Source organism: Camellia sinensis, chromosome 4 (genome assembly GCF_055761805.1).
Source record: "Camellia sinensis isolate YWXY chromosome 4, ASM5576180v1, whole genome shotgun sequence".
Taxonomy (NCBI): domain Eukaryota; kingdom Viridiplantae; phylum Streptophyta; class Magnoliopsida; order Ericales; family Theaceae; genus Camellia; species Camellia sinensis.
Window position 1 is genome coordinate 58,327,502 of NC_138964.1, and position 23,323 is coordinate 58,350,824.

The 23,323-nt window shown below is 40.1% G+C and overlaps 1 protein-coding gene across 13 annotated transcripts; it reads left to right on the forward strand.

Annotated features, from left to right (window-relative positions):
* The first annotated feature begins 216 nt into the window (after positions 1-216).
* Positions 217-10,184, forward strand: LOC114322521 (zinc finger BED domain-containing protein DAYSLEEPER-like). Of its 13 annotated transcripts, none has more exons than XR_014366571.1 (7): positions 224-523; positions 1,306-1,355; positions 3,443-6,421; positions 6,512-6,600; positions 6,681-6,737; positions 6,863-9,465; positions 9,587-10,184. XR_014366571.1 is itself a non-coding variant. In XM_082924981.1 (6 exons), exons 2-4 carry the CDS (start codon positions 1,318-1,320, stop codon positions 6,523-6,525), a joined length of 405 nt encoding a protein of 134 aa, XP_082781107.1. In that variant the 5' UTR covers positions 224-523; positions 1,306-1,317; the 3' UTR covers positions 6,526-6,737; positions 7,725-9,465; positions 9,587-10,184. The 13 variants fall into 13 exon arrangements, 1 of the variants encoding a protein (XP_082781107.1); XR_003650777.2 differs by having other exon boundaries at positions 7,725-9,465; XR_014366574.1 differs by having other exon boundaries at positions 6,512-6,570; positions 7,725-9,465.
* Positions 10,185-23,323: the final 13,139 nt, after the last annotated feature.

Below are 23,323 nucleotides of genomic sequence, written 5' to 3' on the forward strand. Positions count from 1 at the left end.
ATACAGTAAGGTTGTGGGCAGGCCTGTCAACAAATTGGGTATAACCCGAACTGATCTGAATCAGATCCAATTAACCTGGTCCATTTATACAAATCCGAATCTAAATATCTGTTTAATCCGTATCTGCGTAACCCGATTTAAAACGGGTCAGATTCGGATAAATCCGATCTGGTCCATTTGTTTGCCTAATCTGATTACATTGAATTCCCTGAAACCAAATCAAATCTTTTAAATCAAATCTCTCTCTCATCGTCTTTTTCATCATTTCTCATAGAAGAATACTAGATTTGAAAAGTGCATTAGGTTTGAAATAGATCTCTCATAATCAAATCTCTCTCTCATCGTCTCTTCTTGCGCCGATTCATGACAATGAACTTAGCCAAATCGAGCTCTCTGCTGTTGCTGATCTAGGTATTCTTTGGTGAGCTCTCTGGTTAGTATCAAATCTATCTTTCATCGTCTTCTTTTGTGACTTCGACAAAACAAGCTCATATCAGGAGAGCTCAAAATCAAACTATTTCAGGTAATTGAATTTCTAAGCTTTCTCCGAATTTTTGGCTTTAATTTTTGTTCTGTTTTTGATTTCTAATCTTGGGCTTAGGTTCCTCCGGTTTTTTGACGATTGATGTTCTTTGAGTGGATCTAGTGTATCTATTTTGAATTGTTGTTTTGAGGGTTTATGGTTGTGCTCCATTTGTGTTTGTCATTGTATTTGCTTTTGACTACCTTGTACTTGTGTTTCTCCTTTATATAAGAGGTCTGGGTTGTTTGTTTGAATGGAAAATTAATTCTAAAACATTTTCTTGGATGTTTTTGGGACTCTATATATTTTTTATTTGATGGGTACTTTGGGTTGTTTGTTTGAATGTAATATCATATATTTGTTATCAATTATGAATCAGTGGGTCGGTTGATTTATTTAAGCAGTTTCAATTTGGCAGTTTTTGTCTATTAGGCTGTTTTTTTTCCACTTTTTCCCTTACATTTTCCCTTCCATTTCCAAATCATTACCCCAATTCCATGACCCAAACACAGCCTTACTATCATTTTATCTGCACAAGCAGAGATAGCATTTTCTAGAACTTTGAATTGCGTAGGCAGGTTGGGCGATTTTTTGCACATCCCTTTTTTGGGTGGAACATATTCAAGCTTATGCCTATAGTGTGTGCTTTCTATTATAATGATACTTGGTGTCACTGAGATTGGAATTTAATGTTGTTACTATCTTGCTTTTGTGTTTCCATAGTGTCTGATTAAAAATAAAAATAAAAATCAACATTGAATTGTGATTTTATTTTAATTCAGGTCTTGTTGGTAATGGCAAAAAGAAAGAAAATTTTTATTATTATGCTAAGGTATGTCAAATTGGATGTATTTTTCTTTGTAGGAATAAATTCAAGGCTGTTGGCATTGATAGAAATTGACCACTTAATTGTATATGGACATACCTTTATAATTGATTTCTTTTAGTGCTTCTCTGAAAATTGCTGGAACTATATTGGTGAGCCTGACTGTTTCATTAGTGAACTGCAATTTTACTCTAAAAGTTAGGACTAACATAACTTCTATAGAATTATGAGAGAGAGAGAGAGAGAAAAAAAAAGAGACTTTTTAACCCACCTGGAATGTAAATGTCATTGATTTATCAAAACGCATAGTAGGATCTTTTTACATGTTGTACATTGTCTTTCTCTATCATCAAGTCTTCTTCTCCTTACATTCTGCCTAATCAATGGTTTACATCATTCAAACCTTTCCAAAAGATCAAAAGTTAAGCATCTTACCTGCTGCCTTGGCAGCTATAGCTTCTTGATAGACATCAGTCACAAATAGCATCTCTGCTGGCCTATCTACTCCCATAGATTCTGATATTTCAACATAACTGCTTGTTTCTGCACATAATAGTAGTGAATGATGATTTACCTAGCATGAAATAGTAATATAATAGCTTTTTAAAACAAAGAAATGCATTCAAGGAGTGTGTAATATACCCCACTATGGTATCGAAAAATCCACACAAGTATTTCTTTCATATTGCCAAATATGAGCCTTTGTGCCAATCTGCTACTGTTGGAATATATGTACACCTGAGAAAAGATAAGCAAGAGTTGACGTATAGTAACTTACACAAACAACCATGGGAAATTAATTAAGTGCATGTGGAGGGAAATCAAAGCCACATAATCAAACCACCAAATCCGTAAAGCAACAACAAATGACCACAAGTCTTGCAAGATAATTGAAATCAAAGTCACATAATCAAACCACCAAATCAATATTACCCTTAATTTTCTGTCAAATTTCCTTGTCTATGACATCACTACCACATCCTTTATAACTTTGTCTCTCTAGTTTTTTTTTTTTTTTTTTTTTTTTTTTTTTCTTCCCTTTCTTGTCCCATGGTCTGTCTTATATTTTTGTGTGGACTCCACGTTAGTTCATTTTGGAATTTGCTATGATAGTTTTTTTTGTTTTTGTTATACTTAATGGATTATTATTAAATTTGTTTGATGGATATATTTTGATTTATAATATGAATTGTTTAGTAAATTTTTTGTGTGGACTGTGTATAATAGCTAGTGGATTTCTTAGTACATTTAAAAGGCAATTGGGATATGAGCAAGAATATTTGTGAAATAATAATTTAAATTGAAATATAAAATATGGGACAAGTTTAGTGACAAATTTTTTCATCATCTGTACTTGTTATTATGACAAAGTGATTATTTGTCGCTAATAAATATTTTTTGTAACAAAATTTATTACAGCTTATATATGAAAGTTTTCATTGGTGACTAAACATTTCGTCACATATATATATATATTTTTTCCACGAAATATATTTCGTCACCTATGTATGACGTTTGGAGACAAAAAATTTCGTCAACTTTACATTTTACTGCGACGAAATTATTTCCTCATTAATGATCAACATGTGTGACAAATTTATTGGTCAACTAAAGTTATAAATATAGTATTGAATAACTATTTGGTGACGAAAATGAGGATTTTTGATGACAAAATGCTGTTTTATTGGTGACAAAAAGTTTCGTCACTGAAGTAATTTCATTGGTGACGAAATTATTTTTCATCATGATGCTTTTTAGTGACAAACATTCAATGACGAACCTGGTGACAAAATTATTTCCTCACAAATATCTATACTGATGAAATTAGCTCTTTGGAGACAAAAAAAATTCGTCATCCAAGACCCAACTTATTGTAGTGTCGTGATAAGAATAGATTAGTTTGGTGAAACGAAACCCATCATTGGATTGTGACTTGCTTACTAGTATTATTTATTTGGGATTGGGAGTCATGTGTGCATATTTTATTTTGTGACTTGAATATGGCGGTCTCGATTTTGGTTTCTGGAGGCAGTTACTATATTTCCTTGGGATAATAAGATAGTCCACTTACTAGTTGTTGTCTTTGACTTCAGGGAAGATTGCATTTTGATAGCACTTGGGTTTATATGTGCCTGGTGGACTTTCTCTGGTCTTCTGGATTTTTAGTTAGTTGCAGAATTCAGAACTTCAAAATTCAAATGACGCTCAAGGTGACATCAGCTTTAGTTTAGGTGGTGGTGGTGGTGGTGGCTATGGAATGGAGAAGAAAGAGAGAGAATAATAGGGAGCTTAGTCATGTTTAGGGTCTTGGAAGTTTTGTACAAAGCACCAACTCTCAAGGAGAATAAATGCCAGATCCTGAGTCTTATTTGCTTTGTTTGGTTATTTGAAGAAATTAGTGGATTGAGACATTATTTTTTTAATAATGCTTCAAGAAGGAAGGCATTACTTTACTAATCTTTGTTTGCATGCTTCAATACAACGAGGCTTCATTTTGCTACACTTTGGTTCTTCCTACTCATATACACATATCATTTATATGTCATAATTTGTTTCAGATTCTGGGTTTTCTGTTTCTTAGATGTTAGAGAACCATATTTCACCTAAATTTAGTATATTGATCGGTGAATCACAGAAACTCTCTCAAACATGAGTTAAATTTGAGTTATTGTAGAAAATATTTGTTAGTTGTAGGATCAGACTTGCCCTATGTTTTAACAGAGAAATGCTTAATTTGCATGGTATCTTTTGATGGAGGGATATTTGCCTCTTTAGTGGAATCATATTGTCAAGTTTTTCTCCACTTCATTGAATGTGGTTTATGAGGTTTTTCCTTCATGTTAACAAGTATTCATGATTTTTCTTTTATGTTTTTTTATTTGATTTTTCAGACTGCCAATTGTGAGTCTGATTATAAATTAGGTTATCAGTTTTGTTGTTTTTAAATGAATTCTGCATGCCAGTACAATAGATTGATCACATGCACACAAATCTATATAATTTCCAAATTGAAGTGTTGGGTGCACACTGTTTGTGCTTGTCTACAGTTCTGTTCGATGCGTAATTATCTTGCCAACTTCTGCTCCTTTATGTTTGATTTCTTGTGCAGTGCATATTTGAGTTTTTGAGCCATAGATGTCTTTAGATTATAGCGAACATATTATTGTTGATGATGCCGAGTTGGATGACGATGTATCTCAAGGACCCACAAAGAGGATTCGAAAACTAACTTTAAAGGTATGGAATGACTTTGTCAAATTTAAAGGACCGAATGGAAATGACATAGCTAGATGTAAGCATTGCAATAGGGAATTTGTTGGAGAGAGTAGGAAAGGGACTAGTCATTTAAAAAATCATTTGTCGAAGACATGTCCAGTACTTAAAGGACCAAATGCCCCTAGGAATGCTAGTAAGGTTGCTTCTGAATCTACTTCTAAGGCTGCAACTTTTAAATTTGATCAAGAGAGAAGTCGTATGGATTTTCTAGGATGGTAATCAAGCATAATTATCCTTTTAACATGGCTGAGCATGAATTTTTTGAAATATTTTGCAATAATCTTCAACCAATGTTCAAACTTGATTCTTGTAACACTGTTAGGCCGGATGTCCTTGATGTTTATGAAATAGAAAATGCCAAGTTATATCAATTTTTGGATGAACTCTCTTCTAAGATCACCTTGACACTGATATATGGACTTCAGACCATCAGAATTTTACCTATACATGTTTGACTGCCCATTATGTGACTAATGATTGGGAGTTAACGAAGAAAATCCTTGCTATAGACGCATTGATTACCTGCATGATGGAGACCATTTGTTTAGCTTTATCAAAGATCTAATTTTAGAGTGGAACATAGATAAGAAGTTGTTTTCAATGGTAGTCGATAATGCAACGAGTAATGATGTCATGGTGACACTCTTAAAGTGATGGCTACATGACCAAGGGTTATTACATTTGGGTGGACAATTGTTTCATGTGCATTGTAGTGCGCCCATATTGAATTTAGTTGTTCAGGGTGATTGGGGAGTCTTATTTCAAAAATTCGAGAAAGTGTGAGATATTTAGAGAGGTCTCCTTATGGAAAACAAAAATTTGATGTTGCAGTGAATCATGTTAAGTTACATCATAAAAAGAAAATCCCCATAGATGCTCCTACTAGATGGAACTCCACTTATTCAATGCTTGAACCTGCATTAGATTTGAAAAGTGCATTCCGCGGCTTAGGGCAAATTGACAAACAATATAAGCACAATCCTTCTGAGGATGAGTGGCATGTAGCAAATGTGATTTGTGGGTGCGTGGAGATTTTTTTTGATGCTACATCTCACTTTAGTGGTACCACTTTTCCTACTTCAAATGTGTTTTTTCCCGATATTTGTCTTATTCAACTTGAAATGAAAAAATGGGGGCAAAGTGAATGTGATTGCATTCGATTGATGGCTGGTCCAATGAGAGTGAGAATTCAAAAATATTGGGAAGAATGTTCTTTGGTGTTAGCAATTGCAGTGGTTCTCGATCCGAGATTTAAAATGGACTTGGTGGAATACTACTTTAGGCTTATTTATGGTGTTGATGCTAATAAGCATAATCAAAGGGTCTGTAATGGTTTTGTTGATCTTTTTTTTATGAGTATAGGAGTGATTCTTCTGATTCTATGAGTTGCATTGCACTTGTTTTTGAAAATAGTAGCTCAAATGGTAGTCAATTGCTTGTCAGTTCTTCGAAACAAGAAAGTTTGGCTGCTTTTCATACGTGGTATGCCCAAGAACGTGCTTCTAACATTCATGCCTATCAAAAATTAGAGGTGGAGCAATACTTGGACGAGTTGGTGTTTCCAAGTAATGAGAGTTTCAATATTCTACATTGGTGGAAAGTGAATAAAGCAAAATTTCCTACTTTGGCAAGGATGGATCATGATGTTTTAAGTGTTCTAGCTACTACGGTTGCATCAGAGGCAGTGTTTAGTGTAGGAGGTAGGGCGATTGATGAGACACTTTCTTCATTACTTCCAGATATTGTGGAGGCCTTGATCACTTGCAATGATTGGATTGAATCAACCAAAAATAGAAGTAAGTGAAATATTGAAGTTTTTAAATAATTAGATGTTCTTTAGTTTAGTTCTATAAATATCTTAATGTCACATTATTTTGAAATTGCAGATGTAGAAGAATGATGACATGAGTAGATGGATTGTTTCTGTGTTGGTTTTGATGCCTTGGTGAACTTTGTTTCTGCTTTATATCACTTGGTTTGTCATTTATTCATCGTATTATGACATAATTTGATAATCTGTTTGCATATTAAGGTAGTAACTTTCTTGATTTGCAGGTTTGATAATGAGCTTAACAAAATGGTTGCTATCAAAGTTATTGACTTGGAAGAATCGTGAGTATATAGCTTTAATTATGTCTCCTCTATACAATTTATTTACTCTCTCTCTTACTAGCTTATTTATGCTTTAGTTTAGGTCAGTCCTTTATGCTTCTCTCTAGAATAAACTTGTGTTTCAGGAGGTTTCCTTTTCCTGTAAAGCTACCAGTAAGTGTTCGATTGCAACTAAAAATTGTTTGTAAAAGACTTGCATCACCATTCTTGTGGTGTAAACTATTACTAACATTGGAAGTGTATCAGAATTTTGACATTTTTTCTCCGTCAAGTTTTGACTCTCGTTGGCTTTGTAATTTAGAATTGAAGATGTCTCACTATTTTTGGCTTTGAAAGAGGTGACCCCTCTTGTGGTGAAATGTGGGTACATAACGTTTCTTCTTGGAGCTTGATATTTTTGGATTAATTATTGTTATCAAGATTTACATTGTTTAGTTTGTCTAAAAATTCTGTTGAGTTTCTATAAGGGTAGTTCTATTGTTGGGGTCGAGTAAAAACTTTTTTGATGCATTGAGTGATTATGCTCTGCCATAGCAGTAGTCACTATTGCTCTGGCAATGGGGTTGCCCTTCTCTTATTGTATGTTGCCCTTAGTACTTAAATATCATTCTGTCATATACACCCACTATAGGATCTCTGTATACCTTTTTCACCAATTATTGCCTTACCCTAGTCAAACCTATGTGTGTCTATGGAAAGGGAACGGACATTATGACCCATTTTTTTGATATTTTTGTCTTGCTAAAACTTAATTCACCTTAAATTTTAGTTCATTATATTTGAATTTTTTAAAGGGAGGCTTTCACATCCTATCGCCTTGGGTAGCAGAGTTTCTGCCATTATCTCTTGGGACATGCCATGAGAATTACATTACATTACATACTCTTTAAGATATATGCCAATTCCAGTTATATACATTTATTAGTGTTCCAGGTTGTTTTTCTTCACTGTTTTTCTTTCATGGCTTGTGTTGTTTTCTCTATGCAGGTTGGGGCTAGCTTTATGGATGCTTGCATCTTTGGAATGATTAAGGGTTCAGTTTTTTTGTTTTAGCTTTAGGCCAGCTTAGGGAGGTTCTGTCCATTTGTGTTCCTATTAATGTTGTTTTCATCCATACTTTCTTTTTTGTTTTAGGTCTTTTTAGCTCTACTCAGATGAGGGGTTGATTTGTTTGCTTTTTGTATTTATCTCCCCTTATTATGTTCTATCCTTTTTTTTTTTTATTTTTTTTTTCAGAAAAAAGCATTGATTGTGTTAGATACTAAAAAAAAAAAAAGTTTTGCATAATCTTGAGTAGTAGAAGTATTCAAAATTTGATGTTACAAACAATATTTTTTTATAATTGGTATTTTATTGACTTTATATGGCTGGCTAATCACAGAGAGAGAGAGAGAGATCTGTGTAAAACGGATCTGATCGGATCGCGAGTAATCGGATTTTTAATAATAGAATTTAGATTCGGATTAATGGTTAATCGGATCGGATCGAATTTTGACAGATCCGACTTGGATCTGACTCGTTGACAGGCCTAGGTGTGGGTTATTTCATTTGGTTATTGAAAACACAAAATTGAGGGTATTTTTTGAATTGTGGGTTGTATTTTTCATTTAGCTGTCAAAAAAATGTTTGCCAAATAAACAATTTTGTCTTGTTTTACCAAAAAATTTGGTATATGCAATAATTATTATTTTCGTTATATTTTTTTGCTTGTTAAATAAAGACAAATTCAAAAAAAGTATACATAATTTTTATATTTTTTTTATGCAAACAACGGATTTGTTGTTTGCTATATATATATATATATATTTTTTTTTTTTTTTAAATAAATGTTTTTAGTTTCAAGTTGTGGACAATACGATACACCAACCAACTACTCCAATATTTGTTAGAATACTTTACAAATTTATAAGTTGCACAAGTTTTATTGTTTGTGATTACTATTCTCAACCAGTCCTAGTAACTTTGGCGGTAACCAAGCACTACGAGGCTCAATTGATGAAATTGCTGCCGACATGGTAGAGGGAACTGATTCGAACTTGTATACTACGAAATACTTCTATACTAATGGGACAATTATGGATTTACGAGTTCTTTCAGGGCCATCATGGGCATTGCGAAGATGTGATACGCATGCCGAAGAGCCTTTTTTTATTGTTGTGCTAAGTTCTTGTCAACTTTAGCCTACCGATACCTAAATGCGAGCACAGTTTAGAGGTCAAACAAAAGGTGGCTATTTTCATAAATATTTTGTAGGGCTTGCCTAGAAGACATTAATATAACGCCTTCAGCACTCCGAGGAGACGGTGCCAAGAAATTTCCATGAAGTGTTGCAGGCAATGATATCCTTCACAGACGTCCATAGTAGAAGTTTAGACCCAACAGTTGTGCAACAACGTCAGCATCCAAACACAATACTTGCCATTCTAGGTGCAATACTTGTATTTTTTCTTTGACACGTGCTTCACAAATTTGCATTTTTGCAACAATGTGTAACAACACGTGAGATAGGACTGCATTGGTAGCACATAGTGGCCTGGATAAAATAGTCGAACGTAGGGCCGTACCGGTGGCCACAAAGAAATTCCCACACAAAATATTATTGCTGTGTGTGACTTTGATTTATACTTCACTTTTGTTTCCTGTAGCTAGGATCGAAGCATGCACGACAATAGAGTTTTACATTACGTTACAAGTAATAACGTGCATCGATTCCCGCATCCGGAACCAGGTAAAAGTTGATTGTTAATAAAATTGTATGCAATAATTATTTGATATATATGCACTAGTTTTTGTAAATTTCTTTACTTTATGTAAATGTTGTGTGATATGTACTAATTGTTTATGTGCAGATAAATACTACTTGGTTAATAGTGGGTATAATAATTAGAAAAGGTTCTTGGCACCATGCAAGGGCTACCGGTATCACTAATTGGCTTATCACAACCGACGACCACGGTATGGCTACGAACGCTTAATAGGGCACACTTGTCGTTGCATAGTTGCATCAAGAGAATGTTTGGGGCGAGGAAATCAAGGTAGGGCATCTTGAAGAACATGATGAAATACGATTTTTGGACAGTACAAGTTTCCTTAGTTGCAACATCAATGACCTTACATAATTTTATAAGACGAAATAGCCTCATTGATGAAGTATTGCAAAATATCCAAAATGCTGAGGACTACGAAACGCTGAACTTTCCCGACCACCCAACAATGACAATAATTGGAGAAATAATGATGCCAGGAGATGAAGACATTGAAATGGCCAATGTGAGGGCGACTATTGCATGTGCGTTGGTAGCGTGACCGCAAGCGTAGTAGCTTTGTTGGTGGGGGCAGCGAGAAGTATATTACAAGATTGTTTGTGTGTATATGAGAAATGGAAATTATGTTATTAAAACATTTTGTTTTTGCTTGTTAAAGAAAAAAAAAATTCATGTCATGAAATGTTGAGAGTAAAAAAGATTCAATTTTTTTTAACAAGTTATTTTTTATTTACAGATCACTAAATAAAATCTTCTTTCTTTTAGGTTGTCATGAAATATTTTCTTGTTAAACTTGGCAATTGTTAATTTTTATTATGCAAAATCCTGATGCCAACATAATAAAATGAAACGGTACAAATTCACGATAAACAATTTGTACAATTATTAACAAATGTGGTCAAATAGATTGGAGCAATAGCGTTATTTTGCAAATACATGCGTATTTCCATAACACACTTTTGTTTTCATGTTTTCATGTTATTTGAGAGGGGGATTTGCGCCGAGATATGGTAGCGCGAGGTATGGTGTTGGGCCTTGCGAGGGCCAAACCCTGTGTCTGACCGAACTGAACCAACGCAGCTCCCTGGCCATTACGTTGGGCCGAGCAAACCATTAACCAGAATGCGAAGACATGCAGGTGCTCAACCTAGTTGTGATTCGACCTGATATTCAGTTAGATTAGCAGTGATGTGTTGGGCCGAGCCACAGACAGTCCAGATTGAATTTGGGCCGAGATGTTTTACAAGGTAGCGAGGCGAGACTGAGATGTCAAACCGCGCCTCACGACTGGTCAGTTCATACAAACCGATTTATTATAGTTCGACCATCCCAGCCATTGTCGTGTTTCTTCTAAGTGATATGTCGATCGTGGTAGCCCGGTTGTGTGAGCCACCTGGACCAATGATATGAAGAAGGGAAAATCCACTCTTGGTATGCGTCAATACCGTTTGGCTGTTCGACAAATACTGTTTGGAGGTTTTGGTCTCTACGTGTGTAAGGAAATTAGAGGGGAGTATAGACACCTGTCCAGGGAAGGACAACAGATGTAGTGTGCCCACAGTCTCTGAGGCTGCATGGCCAGCCTAGAAAAGAAGGAATGGGGAGACGTTAGAGGTAAGAAATCTGAAGGAATTCACAACTCTCTCTCTCTCTCTAGAGCGCTCTCTACATTCTTCTTTTTCTCCAAGTGTGCTAACTTGATCATCGGAGGGTTTATCCGGCAGCACACCGTCGGGTAGCTCACCGTCTTTCTGTTTTCAGGTTAAACGGCATTACGTGAAGCTTGGGCTCAAGGAGTGCGAAGAACGAAGAATATTACACCCCCGTACAATTGGCGCCGTCTGTGGGACAACTTTGACAGACAAACCTTGTTCTTCAAGCTTTTTCGACCATTTTCATGGCTAACAATGACGAAACTCCATTGTCCGTTGTCGATGGTATCGCACCAGAGTCTGTCCGACAGAGAGATGGCCCTCCTGCTATTCCGACTATGGCGGGCTTGGAAACCTCTTCTAGAGGTGTGCGAGACAAATGCGCATGGTGCACTGACCACTCAACGAGTCCAGAGGGTTATCGACGACGGGGAGAGCCACATGGTCAATGCCTGGAGCACTAACTCAGAGACCAAGACGCCCTCATTCGCAAGATGGTGGTTGAAATGGAGGCGCTGAAGCGCTAGATCAAGGGGAAGGGTGTCGCTGGAGAGGGCAACCACAGTGAGCGCACCCCGCCTCCTCGCTCAGGCAGTCGTCGCCAAGATAGGACGCCCTCTCTCTCTATCACCAGAAGCTATGGGGTTGGAGACTCCGATCCACAAGTGGAGGGATCTTACACTCGCGACAGCAGCTACCGTCCCTCACGTCCATTGACGACGTCAAGATACTCTTACTCCGCTCATTCGGGGAACTTAAGGGATGTTTTGGAGGAGCAGGCTCGCTGTAGAGAGACCCAAAGATTGCCGGCGTTGCAAAGGCTGAGTCCCTAAATCTATTGCAGTAAGGAAGTGACAATGCCAGCACCTAGAGTGATGGCCCCAGTGCCAGTGAACAGAGAGCTAGCGAGACTTACCGCTACCGTACTGTCCCCAAAAATCGAGAGCACGCCGCTCCCTGCCGGATTCCACCAACCTAAGTTCACGCTATACGACAGCAAGACAGATCCGTACATGCACGTGAGTCATTACCAGCAAGTAACGACTGGCCACCGGTGTAATGACGCCTTGATGTGTCTCATATTCCTAACTAGCAGAGGCTTTCGTCACCAGATTCAAGACCAACACTCGAACACCGAAAGAGCTCAACCATCTCCTGAGTGTTAAGATGGAATCTGGAGGCTCTTTAAAGGCATACCCAAGTACTGGGAAACCTACAATGAAATCCTTGATTATCCCACCAATCTGGCGATCGCCCAATACAAGCGGGGTCTTCCAGTCGGACATAAGCTGCAAGACTCGCTCACAATGCACCAATCTACAACCATGGAATCCTTGATGCAGTGGATCAACGAACATATCCGAGTAGAGGATGATGCCACCACCACAACCAAGAAGGAAAATCCGGTTGCAGTGGACAAAAGAGTGGCACGGAAGGTTCACTCGGTGGGACAGGAGAACAACCGCTCAAATGACCAAGCTAGAGACCAACATCGCGGTTCAAACCGCAATGATAGGAACAAAAATCGCAGAAACGACCGAGCTAACACTCCTTGTAATGAAGAGGAAGATGCCAAGAGAAAATTGAAAGCACGAACCGGCATCACCACTGCCTTTAAAATCCCTATTTATCGCATCCTAAGCGAAAGGTGAATCTTATGTCCGTTGGCTGGCCAAATTGGGAAACACACAGAGGGGCTTCAAGTCGAGGTATTGCTACACCTTCCATGAAGAAAGAGGGCACTGAACGGAGGACTATGTGCCACTCAAACAACATTTGGAGGAGCTGGTGGCGGCTGGGCATCTGGACCAGTACATAGACGGGGGTATGAAAGCCGCTCCCTAAGGACAGGCCGAGCCAAATGGCCTTGTTGTCCTGGATGCAGCGCCTTATGGCGTAATCAATGTCATTCATGGCATCATCGAACCAGCACGGGTTTGCGAGCTGAGCAGGATGATCAAGAAAGCTGAGTACATGAGTGAAAAAAGGAAAGACCGAGGTAAAAGACGTCCTAACCTTTTCAAGCAAGGACTTAGAGAGAATTCAAATGCCTCATAATGATGCCTTAGTGGTGACCCTTCGCTTCAAAGACTTCGACATCAAAAGAATTCTGATTGACAATGAGAGTTCGATCGAAATCATGTACTATGACGCGTTCAAACAGATGAAGTTAGAGGACAAAGACTTGGCTCCAGCAATGTCTCCTTTGGTTGTCTTCAACTCTCAACCGGAATGGTCGATCGGAAAGATCATATTGCCTGTCAAAGCAGGATTGGTCATGAGGCAAGTGGAATTTTGGGTGCTTAAGGTCCCCTCAACCTACAACTTAATCTTGGGGAGGAGATGGCTGCACATCATGCAGGCAGTAGCGTCAACTTACCACTAGGTCCTGCGCTTTCCAGTGCTAGCCGGACAAGTAAAAGAGGTTTGGGGAGACCAAGTAACGGCAAAACAGTGCTTTGTTGCAGTAAATGGTAGCCGGGCTACCAAAGGCTTCGTTCAAATAATAGAAGGACCAGAAGGGAAGGAAGTCCTGGAAGACGTGGGAAGAAAGGCCAAGGAGAATTCAATTGAAGATTTGGTGGAAGTGCGCATCGACAAGAATGATCCAAATAAGTTCTTTCTTTTGGGATCATCTTTGTCTAGCGCCGAGCGACTCGATTATGTCAACCTTTTGGTTTCTAACATGGAGGCCTTTGCATGGACGCCTTACGATATGCTTGGTGTCGACTCTAACTTCATTTGCCACCAGTTGAATGTCTTTCCGAATGCAAGACCGGTCATCCAAAGGACGTGACGCTTGGCCTTGTACCATGCCAAGATAGTGGCTGCGGAGGTCAAGAACTTACTGGAAGTGGGGGCAATAGAAAAAGTGCAGTATCCTAGATGGATATCCAACATGGTGGTAGTGCCGAAGAAGAATGGTAAATGGCGGGTGTGCATTGATTATAAGATGGTCAATCGTGCGTGCCCAAAGCATAGCTTCCCCCTCCCTAGAATCGACCAGCTGGTGGATCTAACCGCTGGCCATCAGAGGTTTAGCTTCATGGATGCATATATCGTAGCTACCACCAGATTGCCATGTACGAACCAGACCGCGAGATCACTTCGTTCACCACTCTAAAAGGCTTATACTGCTACAAGTTCATGCCGTTCGGTCTGAAAAATGCAAGGGCAACTTTTCAAAGAATAGTAACCAAAATGTTCGCCCCACTTCTTGGCCGCACTATGGAGGCTTACATCGATGATATGGTGGTGAAGAGCAGAGACAAGTCTCAACACCTTGCCGACCTAGCAGAAATGTTTGCCATACTCAAACATCACAAGCTGTGTCTGAATGCCTCCAAATGTGCATTCAGAGTTGGAGCCGGCAAATTTTTAGGTTTTTTGGTCACAAACCGAGGAATCAAAGCCGACCCTTCCCAAATCAAGGCAATACAAGAACTGGAGTGACCAAACTCCACGAAGGATATACAACATCTTGCCGGAATGACGGCCGCGCTGAACCAATTTATCAGCCGGTCTTCAGATCGTTGTAAGCCCTTCTTCAAAACTTTGAAGGCCAAGTTCTTTTGGGATGACGAGTGCGACCGTGCATTAACGGATCTAAAAGTATACCTTTCTTCAGCTCCAATCCTGGTCACATCAAAACCGAGTGAAGAACTGTATCTCTACTTGGCAATTTCTCAACACGCGGTGAGCGTTGTCCTCGTCCGCACTGAGGGGATCCAGCACCTCCTCATCTTTTATGTTAGCAAGACACTTCTCCTAGCTGAATCAAGATATCTGCCGCTAGAAAAATTGGCTCTGGCCCTCATGATGGCTTCCAGAAAGCTAGCGCACTATTTTCATGCCCACACAATAATTGTGCTAACCGAATTTCTGCTCAAGGTGCTATTTGAAAAGGTAGATTTTACCGGTAGAATTTTGAAGTGGGCCGTGGAGTTGGGGCAATACGATATCAAGTTCCAGCCGTGCACTGCTATCAAAGCTTAAGCTCTTTCTGACTTCGTGGCAAAATTTGCCACTGGAACACCCCCTATTTACCCCATCAATTTGGCTAGCGCGGATTTGGCACAGCCCATGGCTCAGGCAGTAGAAACAAGTGGTGGACGACAAGTGGTACAAGGGAAAGAGAAAGCCGAACAAGAAATGGAAAAATCGGCTAGCTTGCCAAAATACAAGCTCGATTGAGATATAGAAAAAGACCAGAATGAGTCGACCAGTACCTTGGAGTTGAGGAACTCTCAAAATCCCTCCGACTACTGGAAATTGATCATTGGCGAGATGTGGAAGCTCTTCGTCGATAGGGTCTCCAACAGACATGGCACTAGGCTAGGGGTCGTACTGACATCCCCGGATGGGCTGACCATCGAGCACGCGATAACACTCGGTTTCCCGGCATCCAACAATGAGGTAGAATATGAAGCCCTCCTCGCCGGATTAAAGAGTGCATTGAGAATGAAAGTATCAGAACTTATGGTATTCAGGGACTCCAAGTTGGTGGTTAATTAGGTCTCCGAGGAATATGAGGCCAGAGATGAAAGAATGGCCAAGTATCAAGCATTGGTACGAGCAGAAATCAAAAAGTTTGCCGCAATAAGAATGGAACAAATTTATCGCGAAGAAAACAATGCAGTCGACGAACTGGCCGGCCTAGCATCCATGCAAACAACTTTTCCCAATGCTTTGATGATAGAATTCTTACCCTGACCAAGCATTGAGGAACCAGAGGTGCCTGAAATACTCTGCGTCGACTTAGGACTGTTTTGGATGGATCCCATCATCGCCTTCCTAAAGGATGGAATTTTACCCACTGAAAAGAAGGAGGCCAACAAGATCAGGGCCAAATCCGAGCGGTTTTGGCTTTCTCCATCTGTCGCCTTGTACAAGAAGTCTTTTAATGGGCCATACCTGAAGTGTGTCCACCCCAGCAAGGTAGAAGCTTTCCTCTTCGAGATTCATGAAGGAATTTGCAAGAGTCATATTGGAGGCAGATCTTTGGCTTACTGAGCAATTTCCTAGGGTTATTGTTGGTCATGCATGCAGGTGGACGTGCAGAAATATGTTCGCAGATGTGAAAAATATCAAAAAATTTGCTCACCAAATCCATCAGCCGACTAGAGAGTTGCTCCCCCTTACAAGTCCTTGGTCATTTGCGTTTTGGGGGCTAGATATTGTAGGGCCGCTTCCAACAACTCCGTATAATCGCAAGTTTTTCATCACTGCTACCGACTACTTCACTAAGTGGATAGAGGCCGAGCTGTTGGCCACCATCAAGGAAAAAGATGTAAAAAATTTCATTTGGCAAAATGTCATCACTCGCTTCGGTATCCCAAAGGCCCTCATTTCGGATAATGGCACTCAGTTCGATAGGAAACTCTTTCGCGAATTTTGCGAAGAATTAAAGATTGAGTTTTACAACTCCACACCAGCTTACCCTCAGTCAAATGGTCAAGTAGAAGCTTCAAACAAAACCATTCTAGACGGGCTGAAGAAGTGACTGGAGAAGGCCAAAGGGAAGTGGACCGAGGAACTCCCCAATGTGCTCTGGGCATACCGCACTACACCAAGGTGCTCAACCGAGGAAACTCCATTTGCCTTGGCCTACGGCATGGAGACAATTATACCATTGAAATCGGCATACCAACCATCCGATCTGAAAGTTTTCAGCCAGACTTGAACAATGAAGCTGTAGCCCTAGAACTTGACCTAGTTGAAGAACAAAGGGAACGAGCTCTAATCCACATAACAACTTACCAACAAGAGCTCTTTAGGAAATACAACAAGACCGTGCATCCTAGGCTATTCAAGGTCGGAGAATGGGTCTTGAGGAAGGTAATGGGCAATGCAGTGATCCCTGGCGAAGGCAAATTAGGAGCGAATTGGGAGGGGCCATACAAGATACTGGCTTTGCAGGCAAAAGAGCATACCACCTAGAAAACCTAGATGGTAAAGCTATCCCCAGACCATGGAATATGGCCAATCTCAAGATATTTTACTTTTGAAATGTAACTTTTTTTGTTCTTTTGCTTTTTGTAACTTGACCTTTTGGCATTGGGTGTAAATCAATGACATGTAATGGAAGATAGCCCTACCTTTTTCTTATACTATGCGTTTCTATACAAAGATATTTCAAGGATATTAAGCTACTATGAATGCCAGGGGCAAGTAGTCAACAACGGCTTGACTTTGGCCATGCAAACAATTGGTGTTTTGCCCAACTTGCATTAAGGCCGAGTTGACATTACTCGCCCATACAAACAGTTGGTGTTTTGCCCAATTTATGGTAGGACCGAGCCGGCATGACTCGACCGAACAAACAGTTGGTGTTTTGCATAACTTTCGTTAGGACCGAGGTGACATTGCTTGCCCATGCAAACAGTTGGCGCGTTGCCTAGCTTGTGCTAGGGCTAAGTTAACATTGCTCGCTTGTACAAACAGTTTGGCGTTTTGCCCAACTTGAACTAGGGGCGAGCCAATTTCATTCATAATTATTTGGGCTGATTTTGCTCGAATTGTGAGACTGATTGTGCTCGTCATTCAAAGAGATGATATTTGCTCACCGTTTAAAGAGCAGATTTCGCTTATAATTACCCAAGATGTTTCTTGCTCCTTAATGTAGAGCTGATTTTGATATCAAATTCGCTCAACTTATATTATAGCCGAGCTGACATTGTTCGCCTGCTTAAAATGTTGCTGTCTTTGCCTAGTTCTTAATAGAGTTGGTGTTATGTTCAACTAATATTTTAAACAAGGTGAGTTTGCTCGATAGACCGAGACGATTTTATCTCGGCCAAACCGAAGAAAATGACAACCGTACAAGGCAAACGAAAAATTTGCATAACATAGCGAGCAAAAAGTTAAACTTTTCATTCATCATCAAGTGTGATTACAAAAGTGGGGTGTAGCCCGGTTACATCAAAAAAAAAAAAAAAATGAGCAATCCAGGTCAACAGTGTCCGCTTGGTCGGTCGCCCCCATCTCGGTATCTTTAACTTGAGCGCCGACCACCGCGTCCACCTCCTGCTCGACCTCCTCACACTCTTGGGCTCCTTCCTCAGAAACCTCAGAAGGAGGATTTTGCTCAGTTGGTTGCACGGTGGAAGCTTCGGGCACAGCTATTAGCTTCGCCTCTTCTATTAGCTTCTTCTGTACGGGGCTAGCATAAGCTTGAATGTGGATCGGAATGAAGGCGGCAGGGGGGTTTTGGAACATGTCAGAGTCTTGACCAAAGCCAAGTTTTTCCACTACGGCTTTCCAACCGCACTGGAAAAAAATGTCCTTGGTCTTATGTACCTGCCGTTCGTAAGCTTTTGCACCCTCCGCATAGTTGCAGTCTTCAGCATCGTCGACCTGCTTGTCCAGCTTAGCTTTATGGGCTTTGCAGAGTTTTCGTAGCTCGGTGATGTATCTGGCCTTGGTCACCTGGAGGGCGTTTTGCTTATCTTCATTCGCCCTGGCCAACCGCTCTGCGAGTCGGTCACGCTCGGCTACCGCCTTTTCCTGTGCGGCCTTCAACTTCTCTAGCTCGGCGGTCTTGGCCTTATTATCGGTGATGGCCTTAAGCAGACTTTGCCACACAACGATCATTCCCTCATGAGAAAGATAATTTTTCTACGCGGCCTGTGGACGGACATCAGTTAGTGCGAGGAACCGATCAATAACTTGTAGAAAAACAATGCAAACAAAGACTTGACTACTCACTAGGACGATTGACTTTGCCACCGAGCGGAGAACTTTCAGATCAGATAGTTTGTCATGCTTCTTCATGTTCGCAGGAAGCAGTAAGCCGTGGTCATGTTAAAGCCGAGCGAATAGTCCTTGTCGGCGTATATCGAATCAACCACCGACACTGCTCGGCCTTTGCACGTCAGCTCGGGCGACCAGACTGGAGGGGCGGTTGATCGGATGGATTGCCTGGCAAGAGATTCAGTCTGGTCTCCCTAATCGGACAATGGCTACTCGGCTGAATCCTCATTGACTAGATTCTGTTCAGTTGGTTCTGACCTCGATCTCTTCTTAAACCGACCAGTAGCTCACTCGCTAGCGAGAGCTAGCACCGATCTCTTGTTTGGCACGTTTGGCACAGAAAATTGACCTCCAACAGCTTCCATTTGATAGCGTGGGTGTCGCTCGGTTCGCCTGTAATCATCGATTTGATAGCATGGATTTTTGCCATCTCTTGTTTGGTTGTAATGGGAACTAGTCTGATCGGTAGGAGAATGGTATCTGGTTTTAGGGAAGGAGCACGAAGAAAATTGGTGACCAAGCTCTTGCGCGGTATAGTATATCGATAGCTCGGTTTGAATCCGAGCAGTTTCTGGGCTTCACTTTCTTTCGCTAGATGCCGAAGAGCAACCCTTATAGCCTCCTGGTTGAAGTTAGAATAACTGTCCGCCAAAAGTTTGTAATCTGCAAAAATAAAATCGAGTGTTAGATCAATTTAAACAAATCGAATTCGAAGAATTAAGCCGTGCTATGATGCTCACCAGCGCTTCCAAAGTTTTTATGTATGTACCAGCCCGGTATGCGCACTTCAGTGTCTTCGTACCTCCCAGACACCCACAGGAAGTCGTCATGATTCACCTCTTTGTCTGGATTACCCTTAATGAGCTTTGCTCAGCCTTTTCTGACCTTGAGGTACTAGCATAAGCTGCCTTTATCTTTACTAAGGGTGTATTGGTGAAATATCTCGGCAAGGCCGAGATTTAGGCCAAGCATTCGGTTCAGCACGGCCACACCATTTATTATTTTGTATGTGTTGTTTGAAACTTGAGTGGGGTACAACCTAGTCTGCCTAAAAAAATTGTAGATCAAGGGTTGAACCGGGAAGCGTAAGCCGCCTTCCATAATAGACACGACTGTGAAGGGGCATTTGTCCAGCTCGCCCCAGGGAGTGTCTCCTTTCTTGGCCAACTCCAAGTGGACATCGTCTGGGATGTTGTACTCTCTACGGAATTCTGCCATCGCCCCAGGAAAGCTAACCATAAAATGGTACTTCCCCATCTACCCCAGTTTTATTTAGTTGTGTAATTCTAGTTGTAGCTCTGTCAAAATTTGGTGATTGCTTTCTCAGACTTTGAGCCTCACCGACAGTAATTCTGTGAGCCTGGTCGGTCCTTGTCACGACAAATCCGCCCCTATAGGTTTAGCACCGTAACCGGCTAGTAATCTGTGATTACCGAAGGCCTACTTAATAATAATGACAATAATACAGTATAAAGGGGACTTGTGGAAGCCAATCAATAATAAGATAATGTCCAATAAGCTGTGACGACCTGAATGGAAATAAACTTTCATGTACATAGCCATATTCATAACCACTTATGCCAAAAATACATTTGCAAGACTGTATGCAAGTTAAGGACATAATCCCATCATCAAAAACTGTATAAACAAAAGTTTTAAACATTCTTTACATTTAGCAAAGACAAAGGGTGAATTTGAATCACCCAAAAAGCCTTGACTTGTGCAAGTTCGGAACCTCGTTATGAGGCACAATGGCTAGCTTGACAAAACATGAGTTTGGGTTGACGCCTATAGATTTGATCCAGTGCCTGGCCACCAACATATATATAGTAAACTGTGAGCTATAGCCCAGTGAATAACAAATGTGTAAAGAGGTTAAGAATGATGTCCTTCAGTCTTTGAAACAATCGATTATCAATAGCACATTTTCAATCAATATCTTTTTGTCAATCAATCATTCAATTCAATCAATTCAATCAATCAATAATTATATAAGTCATACGTGAAACATCTAATAGCAACGATACACTTGGTTTTAAAAGACCGAACAATCAATTGATGGCCATCAAACAATAACAATAGTTCCAAGATTTGGAACTGATAGAGATCTCTGTAACAATAGTGATATCAATAACAATAACAATAACAATAACAATACGCTATGGATACCACGAATACAATTCAAAAGAGGATCATCATTCAATTGATAAAAAGTAATCGTTCAGAAACAACATAATTTATCATCCAGAAAATAAATATAATTTCAATATATCTTTACAACATTGTTACTCACAATAAGTTAAGTCGATATAAGGCCTCAGACGTCCACCTATACAAATCACACAACAAAGACACAATAGAAGCACCATTCAATACTTATTTCATTTTAATTCAACTCTCTTTATGTTTCTACCTTATTCCATGACTATATGAGTCCAATTGGTGCCTGAAAATACTTAGAATGTCATGAGGATGCAAATAGGCACTTGTAGACGTCCCCGAACGCCCCGGGAGGGTGAGTCTCGTTCCGTTCGATATTGGGCTCACTACAGCTCAGGACTCTAAAATTGTCACGGTTCTAAGCCTGAACCAAAGAGTCCAAATCCGGCAAATCGTTTTGAGAAAACAGATTTTTGAAAGAAGTGCCAAACATGGACTGCTTTGCCAGATATAGAGTCGCCACCTAAATATTTTATTTTGGGAAATTTAGGAAACCCTGACTCGTTTGCCTAAGGCCACGTGTCCGTCATCACCAAAGTTGCCTCGGCTCGGGAACTTGGGTACGATTGGGGAAGGTCACTTTGTGAGCACCCCCGCTCGCCCGATCAAAGATCGACTTCTACTAACCATGATATCAAGTTTTGAAAACATTGTGTGTTCTTATTCCGGTTATTAGCCTAGATTTACTATGTGATGCACACAACATACAAGTATAGACTGGATCGTCTGAATTGGAACAAAACATTTCATGTTTGTTTGTTTGAAAATGGTTTGATGGTGCTACTCACAAGTAGGCTAAGACGTGGATTTGCCACCCTCAGGTGGGCTTAGAAAACATGATTTTGCCACTATCTAGTGGGCTTAAAACTCACAGTTGATGAATTGTTCCAATCCAAATAACCCAACCTTCACCCACAGGCATTCAGGCAGTTATATCACATAAGCAATTAGCCTCACGGTAAGCATGCTATTCATGGTAGTCACTCACACGCATGCAAGGATGCTAAAGCATAAAACTTACCGAGTACTCCAAGCCAAAACAAAAGCTAATTAAAAATCCATGCATGATCTTAATTATATAGAAATGCCTAATGCAACACATGCAAAAGTGCAACTATAGCAGGCTCGGCTATTCTAAACATGGCATATGAAATGTTACAGCTAACATGTATTCAATTTGGAATTGAAAATACAATACAGTTAGTATGATGCGCCGAGCCCGGTGCATGCAATACAGATGAATGAATGCAAACATGCTATCATACTGTATGCTAATTGAAACATGCCCTAATCTAACCATCATAAGTGGATAAATAAAAGGGAGAAAGACGTGGGGTTGGAAGACATACATCACACACACGCACACTTATTACAGTTATGCCCTCGCGCAAAGGGTCCGAATAAATAGTACAGTCCAAATAATACAGTCCAAATATATACAAATTCCTAATTAATTTACAAATTAACTAAGAAAAATAATAAACTGGCATGCAAGCCAGGGACTGCCTTGACTCTTCTTCAGATGATGGATGATGCATGTCTGGGCTGCCTTGCGCGGAAATCCACTAGGATGCCCCAATTAGCCTCTATTTTACAATTATTTTTGGAAAGCGCGCCAAGCTCCGGAAGGTTGCTAATTTTTAATTTGCTGCAACAGAGAGCAGGAAAGGGGCATAGCAATGTATTTTCATAAATGTATGCATGCCTCGATCCTCGTGCCACCAATCACGCATATCGATGCATGATGGCCGAGGAGTCGATTTGCATGACTCAATATGGAATGAATGCACATGAAAACTCAACTAAAACCTAACTCCATCATGGATAATCCGGAGTGTCGGTGACTGGGGAATTGAGACACGTTCCGTCACTCGAAGTACGAAACATACCTCGTTTCCCATGCTCAGGCTAACTCCTATCCCAAGCACAATGCAATATGCATGACATGCATGAATGCAACTAATATACAACCTAGCATGCACAATGCTATAAAATGGCATACACGATGCACGAGATAACATGGCATACACAAAACGCTAACATACGGCCTAGCATACACAATGCTATGAAATGAAATGGCATACACAATGCACAATGGACTTACACCAACACAAGTGGACCTCAGCCACACTCACATAGGAGGCCAAAAGATGAAAATGAGACAACTCGGAATGCGTGCACACATGCACGCAAACCG